Source organism: Schistocerca americana, chromosome 4 (genome assembly GCF_021461395.2).
Source record: "Schistocerca americana isolate TAMUIC-IGC-003095 chromosome 4, iqSchAmer2.1, whole genome shotgun sequence".
Lineage (NCBI taxonomy): Eukaryota > Metazoa > Arthropoda > Insecta > Orthoptera > Acrididae > Schistocerca > Schistocerca americana.
This window is the reverse complement of record NC_060122.1, coordinates 151,098,202-151,110,752: the sequence shown is the minus strand read 5'-3', so window position 1 is coordinate 151,110,752 and position 12,551 is coordinate 151,098,202. Positions and strand designations below refer to the sequence as shown.

General features: G+C 41.8%; 1 protein-coding gene across 1 annotated transcript; it reads left to right on the top strand.

Moving 5' to 3' along the window:
• The first annotated feature begins 7,055 nt into the window (after window positions 1-7,055).
• Window positions 7,056-8,869, top strand: LOC124613319 (THAP domain-containing protein 1-like). Its single transcript, XM_047142016.1, has 5 exons — window positions 7,056-7,170; window positions 7,886-7,988; window positions 8,114-8,397; window positions 8,514-8,653; window positions 8,771-8,869. Exons 1-5 carry the CDS (start codon window positions 7,056-7,058, stop codon window positions 8,867-8,869), a joined length of 741 nt encoding a protein of 246 aa, XP_046997972.1.
• Window positions 8,870-12,551: the final 3,682 nt, after the last annotated feature.

Sequence of the window (12,551 nt, the reverse complement as noted above, 5' to 3'; positions counted from 1 at the left end):
GATATGTACTCACAACCCTATCAGGACATCCACATATTACAGCTTCCAGGTATTTATTTTTGTTATCTCAGTAATAAGTTATTCATTAGTAGCAGTGTGCCGACTGCAGGTAGTATCTTGGGTCATAAGATTCGCCTTCTCTCTCTCTCTACATACAGACTGCATCTCCCCACCAACGTCATTTATAGACATACAGCTAGAAAGTTATGCATCCAAACCACAACTATCCACCGCCAAAGCTCTACATACACATAGAGTCCTTGCATACATATTACTAATCACGAAGTCTCGATTTCAACCACTTGTATGTTATTTTCGACAGTGCTGCAGCTCTGCAAATAACTAAATACTCTTTGCAAAATGGTTCTGCAGCGAGTGTGAGCTTATTTAAATTCATCTTCCTAAAGAGCATAACATCCTCGATGTAATTTATATTGCCAATATTTGTAACAAGATTATCTAGATTCTTTGGTAACAACAATCGTCCAGGGCGTCCCACTGCATCTATCACACCTCCTTTTATACTCTAAAGATCCACGATCACTCCAATCACGCTGTTTTATGTGCTACATGTCCATTGGATAGAGGGAGACGGTCCTCCATGAGTATCATTCTTATGTATGAGATAGAGCAATACGGGGAATCGGTGCACTTCGTCTCTTCAAAATGCAACACCAAGACATTTGTTACCCTATCACTGTGAAAGTTGAAATTAGATGTAAAGGTCATCAAGTTTGGACAGCTCTTTGGAAACGCTCCACAATGCCACAAACACTTCAAGTTTCTGTACATTGCGATGTCTTCCAAGTTTTTCTCAATAAGAAACACCACCTCTGTCTTTTATTTCAGCCATCCTCTGTGTTATGGGAGCAGCACAGTTTATATCATGCAATGTCCAGCTTTCTGTCAGACCCAATGGTTCGAAACTTGTTAGAGTCAGTTAACCACCTGACACAGACCTCGAAGTCATGCTAGAAAAACTAAATGAATGACCATGTACAAAACTGTAGTCATACACTGCTTCGATGTGTTAAAGTAAAAAACAATGTATAAAACTGCTTATGAAACAACACAAGAACACACTCCTTGCGAATGATATATATTAGCAAACATGTTCGCAATTTCTTTAACATTTGTGTTTTTTTCCCTTTTGAATATTATTATTGCTAGTATTGCAGGTACCTCGAAGAATATTATATTCTTAAAGAAGTCTGTCTGTTATGATTGATCTTACTTTGGTTTACCCATAAACCACAAGTCATTTAATAATTATTCGAACACTGTGCAGGGCAAAGACGCCATATAAACAGGCCTGTGCCAAAAAGAGATATGTATGAAAGGAAAAATGAATACACTCCTGGAAAATGAAATAAGAACACCGTGAATTCATTGTCCCAGGAAGGGGAAACTTTATTGACACATTCCTGGGGTCAGATACATCACATGATCACACTGACAGAACCACAGGCACATAGACACAGGCAACAGAGCATGCACAATGTCGGCACTAGTACAGTGTATATCCACCTTCCGCAGCAATGCAGGCTGCTATTCTCCCATGGAGACGATCGTAGAGATGCTGGATGTAGTCCTGTGGAATGGCTTGCCATGCCATTTCCACCTGGCGCCTCAGTAGGACCAGCGTTCGTGCTGGACGTGCAGACCGCGTGAGACGACGCTTCATCAAGTCCTAAACATGCTCAATGGGGGACAGATCCGGAGATCTTGCTGGCCAGGGTAGTTGACTTACACCTTCTAGAGCACGTTGGGTGGCACGGGATACATGCGGACGTGCATTGTCCTGTTGGAACAGCAAGTTCCCATTCCGGTCTAGGAATGGTAGAACGATGGGTTCGATGACGGTTTGGATGTACCGTGCACTATTCAGTGTCCCCTCGACGATCACCAGTGGTATACGGCCAGTGTAGGAGATCGCTCCCCACACCATGATGCCGGGTGTTGGCCCTGTGTGCCTCGGTCGTATGCAGTGCTGATTGTGGCGCTCACCTGCACGGCGCCAAACACGCATACGACCATCATTGGCACCAAGGCAGAAGCGACTCTCATCGCTGAAGACGACACGTCTCCATTCGTCCCTCCATTCACGCCTGTCGCGACACCACTGGAGGCGGGCTGCACGATGTTGGGGCGTGAGCGGAAGACGGCCTAACGGTGTGCGGGACCGTAGCCCAGCTTCATGGAAACGGTTGCGAATGGTCCTCGCCGATACCCCAGGAGCAACAGTGTCCCTAATTTGCTGGGAAGTGGCGATGCGGTCCCCTACGGCACTGCGTAGGATCCTACGGTCTTGGCGTGCATCCGTGCGTTGCTGCGGTCCGGTCCCAGGTCGACGGGCACGTGCACCTTCCGCCGACCACTGGCGACAACATCGATGTACTGTGGAGACCTCACGCCCCACGTGTTGAGCAATTCGGCGGTACGTCCACCCGGCCTCCCGCATGCCCACTATACACCCTCGCTCAAAGTCCGTCAACTGCACATACGGTTCACGTTCACGCTGTCGCGGCATGCTACCAGTGTTAAAGACTGCGATGGAGCTCCGTATGCCACGGCAAACTGGCTGACACTGACGGTGGCGGTGCACAAATGCTGCGCAGCTAGCGCCATTCGACGGCCAACACCGCGGTTCCTGGTGTGTCCGCTGTGCCGTGCGTGTGATCATTGCTTGTACAGCCCTCTCGCAGTGTCCGGAGCAAGTATGGTGGGTCTGACACACCGGTGTCAATGTGTTCTTTTTTCCATTTCCAGGAGTGTATTTATCTATCTTCTAACGTTTCGTTAAGGCGATTACAAATGTTTGGCTTACAAATATCTGTCTTTTCCCGTCTGTCATCCTGGATGGACGTGTGGCATGAGTGAGCTACGTGTATCTGTGTAAAAGTTTTTACAATACGTCTTCTGAGAAGAGGGGCCGTTTCTTTCAGTTCTAAAGTATTCCTCCTGGAAACTATAGGTGGAAGCACAATAATGTGCATTCTTCTAGAACAACCGTGACCTCAATTATGATTGTATTTTAATGCATTCTTCATTGCGGCGATGGTGGTGTCTCCTTCTATTCAAGAAAAAAAGGTAAATATCATTCTATTAAAAGGAGAAGTAATACACCAATCAATTAGACTGTTTCAGTGGTAATCATAGTACGAGACCGTGGAGGTGCGAACTTAGATGCGTGAATTTTTGCAGGTGAAAGTATTCGCCAGCCACATGCCTCGAAATAATCCACATTATTCGCACCTCCCTCGCGTCGCCAGTGCCTTAATAACTAATATAACTGGCGACTGTAAAAAGGACGTCCGAGGTATAGATAACTCAAGCGATTAAAGTATATAAACATGTTGTAAAAATTTTCTGTTGTGTTGCTTATCTTCTGTTTTCTTTGTTGTATGAAACGAATAATGTTGCCAAGAGAAAGAGAGTAAGGATTACGAAAGAAGCATATGCACTGATGGATAACAAGACTTGTATGCAAACTACCAGAAAAAGAAATTGTGAAACCCATAGAGAAGGTAGGAAAATTCTAATTTATAGCTTGGATGGCTGCACTTGGTAATGCCTCACTCGTATCTAATAGCAGGAGTACTGCTCCCCCTCCCATCCTAAGATTGGAAGTTTTTAAATTCTAGTAAAATAGCGTATTTATTAAAAATCTTTTTTGGCCCCGAATTCTGAATGAGTCTAAGTGCAGCAGCAATTAGTTGCAGTATATGTTAGCAAACACATCACAGGACAGAGTAAAAATTTTTTCTCAGAGTAGTTAAGAAAAGGATATTTATTTAAAAATTTTGCAATTAGTAAATCACAAGGATATAAATGGTTACATCCGATAGAACCTTTGTTGACGATTCAGTAATTAATATACAAGCACAAATGTCACAGCAACTCAAACAACAACAAATGATAGTGAGCATGAAAATGTCAGCGAGTCAGACAGCCACGAGTGTTATTTAAGCTCAACTATGACTGAGGATAGCAATGCTGTGATTATTGAGATGACTTAACTTATGGTAGACGAAATAAATTCACGAATATAACCAGAAGCAGTTTTTCACATGTGGCTAGTGAAAGACGCAGTAGCACAGATTCTAGTAGATCTAAAATTTCCGCATAGGAGCCAAATATAATCAGATACAACTCAGAAGGTATTCAAAATGATACACCAACACTGATACAACTTATTCAAGAGATGACGAAAACTGTTAATGATTTTAGGAATGGACAAACACAAAACTTTAATGACCTAACAAAAAAATTCAATTTTTTTACACTAAGGGTCGAAGAGTCCTCAAAACAACAAACACAAACATTTAATGATTTTTTATAATCGTATGAGACAAAAATTTGAGGAGCTTTCAAATGAACAAATGCGAAAATTTGATGACCTAAGCAAATAGTTAAGTACTGACCTGGAGCCCTATACTGTATCGTTCATAGCAAGTGGTGCTGTAGATTAGCCTCAGTAGAGACATCACTTTCAGTTCTTTATCCGAAGTTGCTATTCTGTATGCTCCTGAGACCTTTACGAATCGGTGCTCCCGCCGATTTTCCCATAACTATACCGAGAGGTGGTTAGATTTCGGTATGTCCACTCATTCGGTTCAGTGTGATTTGTTTATAGCTAGAATTTGTTATCCTAGAATTACTGAGTGGTTTTATTTTCGGGTTTAGTGATTAATGTTTTACTGAAGCATCACCATGACGCTTCCAAATGGAAAGTGAGTTCATAATAGACTGTTTTCCTCTGTTAGAAATATGGTTTGTATTGTTGTTACTGTGAATGATTACAACATAAAAAACATATTCTCACAAATTACCCATTATTTTTATGTAATTAAGAATTTAAAAATCATTAAATTTTAACATGTCAGCTCTGCTTATGCATATCACACAATGTTATCTGAAATTACTAGTAACTTCGCGTACTTTTTCCCGCAAATGGTTTATTTATTAATTATCGAAACGCTTTTACAACTTACAAGTAACAACAGAAAGGAATTTTGTGAAGCCTAATAGTGGAAACGTCCCAAAATTCCATGAACTTATGGCTTACACACGCATCATTCAGCAACGATATCTACCTGTGGCCCTCTCCATTAGTCTCAGAAGGAATAAACCGCTCGCTGCATACGAGTTGTCGTGGCTACGTGGTTAAATCGAGAAACTGTAGCGCTAAAATTCTGAGGTGAGCGTCCCGCTGGGTACGAATGATTTTTTTTCCTCTTCATGTTCTGTAACGCATTCTGAGACTTTGTTACTCGTGAAAGTTAAGTATTTTTTGCAACATTCGTTGTTATTTACATGTAAGAGAGCGCTTTCTGAGTAATGAATATTTTCGATTTCGTGACTTCCATATGTTTAAGAACTAAAAGATGAAATTGCTACAGATGAAACTGCTGTTCGTGAAAAAACTGACAGTGACATTTATATTTTTCCTTGTCACAAATAATTCACCATATTTTCTCAATATGTAGTGATATCTCAGTGTGTGTTTAGACAGGAATCTAAGAGAGTAGTAGGGCAAGAGCAGTGTTGCCCCACTCTGCATTGTTGCCAGAGTTATTCAGGATGACGGATTCAAGATGGCGGCCATAGTTGCAGCAATTTCGCAGTGACGTCATAGTGGGAAGCTCAAATTTTGGTGGGAACACAGGTCATTGGACAACCTCCACTAGCTAATCCCCACCTCTCGCCCCTACCCTCCCCCCACTCCTCCCCCTCCCTCATTTGTAAATTGGTGGGAAAAGCACTCAGTTAGTGCTGAGATGCCAGATAGGACAGAAGTAAGTCTTTATTTTGTATGCATTCCTCCCCTTCCCTCCTCCATCTCGAAATTGGTTGGCAAAGGACTCAGTCTGTGTTGTGCTGCCGGATAGGATGGATATAAGCATCCATTGTTTATTTAAACAATTTGAGTTTTCATAGACAGTAGCTCCATCCAGTGTGTTCACCAGGAGGTCCAGAGGCCAACTGACTTAGTTCACCACACCACCACCAGGTGGGGCTGTCGTCACTCCCTTCCCTCTCACCCCTCCTGAGACGTAATCCAAGATGGCGATCTGGGGAAAAGGGGGAGAAAGGGAAAAGGACTCAGTTTGTGTCTAGCTGATGGACTAGGAGGACAGACATAATTGTTTACAGTGTTCAGTGGACGAGATGTCTGTGCTGGAAGAGGAAGAGTATATTAGCACATGAGTATCGTGTCAATAGCAATTATATTTGGTGAAATGGATACGCTTCATGAAATAATGAAGATGTTATGTTTCACAATTCACACTGATAAATACATGTGCTGTAACCATAGATCATCCGATCAGTCAGTCTTCTGAAGTGCAAGAGGCAAGATGTGCACCCCAGAGTCTCCGCTCTCTGCTGGAAAAGAGGCAATGTGCTGTCTTACAGCACGGCAGGGAGTGCGCCAGCATACGGCACAGTCACGCGGAGGCTGCTAAGCACTTCCTGTCGCGTCGGAAATAGCCGCGGCCTTCCTCCTTCCCATCCCCGGTGCACGGATACACTTTTATGTAGAACACGAACTGCTTCAGGAGTTATTACATGTGGTGTTGCGGGATAGTGTCACATAATAACCTGAAGATATCACACGAACTAAATGTAACACTGCACAATGAGACAGAGAGAGAGAGAAAGACAGCTTCCAGATGACGTGAGAATATTTAAACAATTACACGTTTTATTCTGAGGAATACCACCACCGCCACACTTGAACACTGACTCTAAAAGAAAAAGATCCCGACACAGTTGAGAAATAGTCCCAGAGACACTTCGCGCGCTTTTGTGGGAAGTACCCTTCTTTTCGAGCGCGAGCTGCTCTTTTGCACAAGGTATCTCGTTCATTGACGAAGCAGACATTTCAGTCAGTGGTGAAGTCAATTGTCACAACCACAGATATTGGAGTGACCAGAATCAACACTAGATAGAACCTTCCAAGGTAGTTCGTAATGTAAAGGTTATGGTGTGGTGTGGAATATGGGGGACAACTGTAAACTGACCAGAACCTAAATACTCAACACTCCCTGGAAATGCTGCAACCTGTTGTTCTGAATGAAGATGGCAGAAGTAACACAGTAGCATCAAACAAATTCATAATGCACATAGCACTCATGAACCACTTTCAAATAACAAAGCCAATTTCGAGTACTCGTAGACCTATATTTGATATTACGATACACAATTAAAAATACTGTCCTGGCTCAAGTCAGACCAGAACTGACACATAAATATTTGAGACTGGCACTTACGTGTCATCTTCCCAATATCTATACCACTTTCTTACAAGTACAATTTCAGAGTTCTCGTGTAGTGTGTTGGGTCCCATTTACAGTGCTCCAAAGACTCATTTATCACGTGGTTAGCCGTTCGGGGTTCCAAAGTTCACATGTCGCATTTCTGGCCGTACAACGCTAATGTTTTGTTTGGTATGGAGAGCTCGCGCGCAGTGGCCGCGCGGTTTGAGGCGCCATGTCACGGACTGCGTGGCCCCTCCCGCCAGAGGTTCGAGTCCTCCCTCGGTTATGGGTGTGTGTGTTGTTCTTAGCATAAGTTAATTTAAGTAGTGTGTAAGTGTAGGTACCGGTGACCTCAGTAGTTTGGTCCCATAGGACTTCACACACATGTGAACATTTGACTACAGTCACATTACATAGAGAGGCGGCCCAGTTTTCTGCCTTTCTGCCAACGAGTTAAAATTTCATAGAGTGGCTGAGATACTAGTTACAGCGCTCCTAGCGGCAACCAACGCTAACTCGGCCGCCATGTTCTCCTTAGTCAAAACATTAGGAAAGGGTTACTGTTGTTTGTGTTGGAAGTGTGTCAGCTGTTGTGATATCACTGCAATATTTAACTTTTCTAGTTGACTTTTTTGTTACAAAATATAAAGTCAACATGCCTGCAGTGTGTTCAGCGTTCAACTGCACAAATCGCAGCGATAAAACAACAAATATTTCATATTATAAGTAAGTATATTAGTACCGAAATACGACACACGTTTTTTAATGTTTATTAAAGAGTCATTTGCATTGGAACTGTAATTATGCTTAAGACAAATGCAGGAAAGTAATTTATTTATCGTTGATTACAGATTTCGTTTAAAAGATAAGGAAATTACGAAAAGATGGGTTATAAATATGAAGCGAGAAAATTGGTTTCCTACTACAGCCAGTTACCTCTGTTCAGCTCATTTTGAAGAGAAATATATGTACCACACAAATGTCCAGAGGCGCCTTTTGTCAAAAGCAGGACCTACTATCTTTAACTTTCCACCACATTTACAAAAGCAAGATAAAGTATTACGACCACAACCCAGAAAGCGATCTTTCGACAATTTGCAAGATAGTGCTGTTACAATGACATCATTAGCACAATGTAAGTCAATAATTTAATTTTACTCTGTGTTCTTATTACTTTGAATTTCATACTTTCTATTATAATCTTATGGTGTAGCTCTGTTATAAACTTATGATGTAACTGCATTCTTTCAGTGCCTGTCGGACCCACATCTGTTTCTGCTGACCACAATTACTGTCTACCAAGCCCTAAGAAGTTGAAAACACAATGTAACAGAGTACAAGCAGAGAATGTGCGACTAAAGAAGCGGATAAAGCAAATGAAGCAACTTAGTGTACGACACAAAAGAAGAATAGTGTAGTTACAGACTTTAGTTGCTCGTTTTAGAAGAAGGCTATGTAGTTCAGTTTCTGATATGTTAAACAGTGAACATGTAGTTGGTTTGTTGAAGGAGCTATTGGAACTTCAGTGCAGTGCTAAAGTATGCCATTATTCTCAGCAAATAAGGAAATTTGCCCTGACCCTACACTTTTATTCTGCCAAGGCATAGCGACAAAAATATCGCATTTCTGCGCCCGTTACTGTTTCTAATAGTTAACCACAGCATGTTTAGAAGTTTCACCGTAATATTCTGGTGGTACCTGCTCTAATTGCATTAATTTACGGGCAACAAGTAACGTTATAGTGGATGGACAGACTTATTTGAATTGTCTTGCAGTGTTATCTGCATCGAAAAGTTTAGCCATATTTCGACAAAAACATCCCTTTTTGCTGTCAGTGTACACTGAAATCACTTCTGTCTATTGCTTTTTTAGAAAAAATAAAGCTAGTATGGGCTATTTCAAGTAAGTCACAAGGGGGCGGGACACAGCAGACGAATGCCTTGACTAAAAAAAACATGGCGGCCAGAACTTCAATTTGCTTCAAACATGGCGGACCTATAGCCACTCTATGAAATTTTAACTCGTTGCTTTCTGCACAGCCCGCTTCATTTACAGCGGACAGACAGTGCCATTCATTCTCTTTGCGAGGGGCTAGCCGCGATTTACGGCTACAGACCGAGAATCTCTCGCCTGCAGTCTACACTATTGCTCTACTTCGCGACAATGCAGTTTCATTCAAAGAGCAATCGAATTATTCCATTAACTGTCTACGTTATTTTCTTGTATCAGTGTAGCTGTGAATATGTATATGTAAATGTGTTAGTGCGATTCCCAAATAAATATGCCAGGTGACGGCAGTAAACGTGAACTGCTACACAAACAGGCCATGGAGATTACTTACCGTATTTCTAATTTTTTCAAATTTGAATGTGAAAGCGCGACTCCTATTCTTGACACTCTGAAGCCACAAGAACGGACTTTATAAGCGTGTGGTGTCGGACATTGATTCCGTGTCGTGTAGGTAGCAGCAAACCTGTGACACAAATAGATGGCTTTGATAAGGAAGTTTTAAGGTACACCGTGTTTGAAATGCACATAAATGGTGAATCACTGATGTCACAATGACTTGTAACAAACATGCATGAGAAAATTGCCATCAAAGACAGTGCTTCATCAATAGAAAGAATTTTAAAAGACATTGATTTCAAATGTTAAAAGTAATGATGGAAGAATGTTTTTGATGGAAATAACTGGCCTAGCTGCAGCATAAGAGGCAGTCCTGAGAAATATGAACGAAATAAAAGAAGAAAGTAGTTCTACAGCGTATTTCCCGGATGAAAAATGGATGAATCAGACTTATCCCAGGAAAACCTGCCGGAAAATGAGGAATCTTAGTGGCCATTTTACAGTTCCCATGGGGAAAGGTTCTCGTATAGTTATTCTGTGTGCTGGCTCTTTTCTGGTTTAATTCCTGAGAGCAAAATTGCCATTAGGTGTAAGAAAAACAGCAGTGAGTACGTCAGAAGTAAATGCTTTCACTAACAATAAGTGGTTCGCTGAACAGATCTTGGCATGTTACTGTGAAGACCGTCATTGTAACAGAGAATACCAGTTATCACCTGCTTGTTACAGAGTAAATACCAGGTACAAACAACAGGAAAGCGGACGTAAAAATAAAAATATTCCCGACTGTATAGACCAGACTCGTGGCGAACTCTTGCAGCTCATTAATTCGTACAAGTCACGTGACAAAATGTACACACTTTACTTGCATGCGCCTAAATGTAGTCACACAGTTTAGTGTTTATCCATGTACTACTGTCAGTACAACACAACTGAATTAATTTGAGCACAGTTTAGAAGCTATGAGGCAGAAAAGAGCAAAACATCCAAGATAGCAGCTAGTGAATCGCTTGTGCTTAAACCAGTATCCTTCACCCCTTCAGTGTGAACAGAAGACGACTTTGATACGTAGGTAAAGGTGGATATAAGCCTTAATTTACAACCAACGGTTCGGACACAGACTTCGAGAGCAGTTACGATGATATTAACAATGAAAACTTTAGAAGAAAGGTTACAATAGTTGATGATTTTAAATACTCATGCCTTAAAAAATGTTTTTGTTTGTCAACATATCAATTGCGTAAATAGTGTATGAGAACTTCCTATCATTTAATGATTGGGAATTCGTATCCTAAGAAATACGCAAACATTCAGTTGTTATAATTTCCAACATATTGCCATGCATAAGCCGCTAGCTAGTTACGCGCATTTAAAATCAGTTGCGACTTTTGTCGTTTGGCTCAACAGAGGCGACGTGACACTGTTGTCCAGGTAGCACTAATGGCGAGCCAGCTTTCCCTACAAGACCGCCTGCAGTTCTCTTGGTAAAGCGCCCCTGTTGCCACGCCGAGGATAAACAGTACCACGTGGCAGAGCATGTCTACATTCGTCAGTTGTCGTTCTAAATCGGCATTTTCTGGCGTTGTTCTGCAGCCGTCGGGCATTGTGAACAAGTGTTTTGTGTTGGCGTTTCATTAATAACAACAGTACACGAGGTTCGCCGGCTTTTGTAGCCGAGCGGTTCTAGGCGCTTCAGTCTGGAACCGCGCTACCGCTACGGTCGCAGGTTCGAATCCTGCCTCGAGCGTGGATGTGTGTGGTGTCCTTAGGTTAGTTAGGTTTTAAGTAGTTCTAAGTTCTAGGGGACTGATGACATCAGATGTTAAGTCCCATAGTGCTCAGAGCCATTTGAACACGAGATTCGCATTAAAATTTGTTGACTAAGAACACGTACACAGGCTCTGAAGATTAAATTCTAGTGCAAAATATTCCTCCAAATTCGTCAATAGTAATGGACAATACGCGTACCACTCTGTTGTGCTGGATAAAGCTCCAACACATATTGTTCTCTGGATAGAAAGACATGTTCCACTGAATGAAGTGTAAGGCAGAGTTCGGTACTTACAGTACTGTACAAGCCAAACACTGCACACTAACAGGTCGACGAAATAGCTAACGCTAAACGGCATAGTTTAATCAGGCTTTTTCCGTATAATGCTAATTTAAATCCTGAAGTGAACATATCGGTCTAGGTGAAAAGTAATGTGACAAGAAACAACGCGAAATTTACGCTCAGTGGGGTTTAAATGCTATTAAAAGAAGCCATTGCAAATGTTACACTACGGGACTGGTCTAGTTGTCAGCCAGACGAAGAAGATAGTTGAGGAGAGGGATTCGTGAAGGACTGCGACGAGTTTTGAGTAATACGTAACTTCTCTTGTTGCCATGCTAAAATCTGTCTCTTTTGCCAGAACAGAGCAGAGTGCCACTAAAATTCTAATGCAGCTGAAAACGAAATTGCGACAGAATCCTGGAACATCATAACATCGAACTAGCAACTGAGGGCAAGAAAGGTCAATAGTTTACGAAAAAGCCCATTCTCAGTATAAAAATCAAAGTGTAACTTCTTCACTTACATAGTTCCAAAGCCAACAGCAATTCTCGTTTAACCAGCTGTCGATGGTCCTTAAAAATTACATTATTTCATTGAAAAAAAATCTAGTTGCTTGAATATTGCGGTATATATGGAATTTCCTAATAGTAGTCATATGAGAAAATACTCTCCTCTCTGCGTGTTGTCATGACCGTTTATGAGATACGAAGGATTTATGAATGTTTCATTCTGGAGCATGTGTCGCTTAGCACAAGCTGGCAACTACGCTCCCCCCCCCCCTCCCCCCTGCGCGCCATACTGAACTGTCAAAAGTTTTAAATGTGCTGTAGTTGCTAAATCTAAGCTCTCCCATAATAATTAGCGAGAATAATTAGCGAGAATGCTGCCGGATA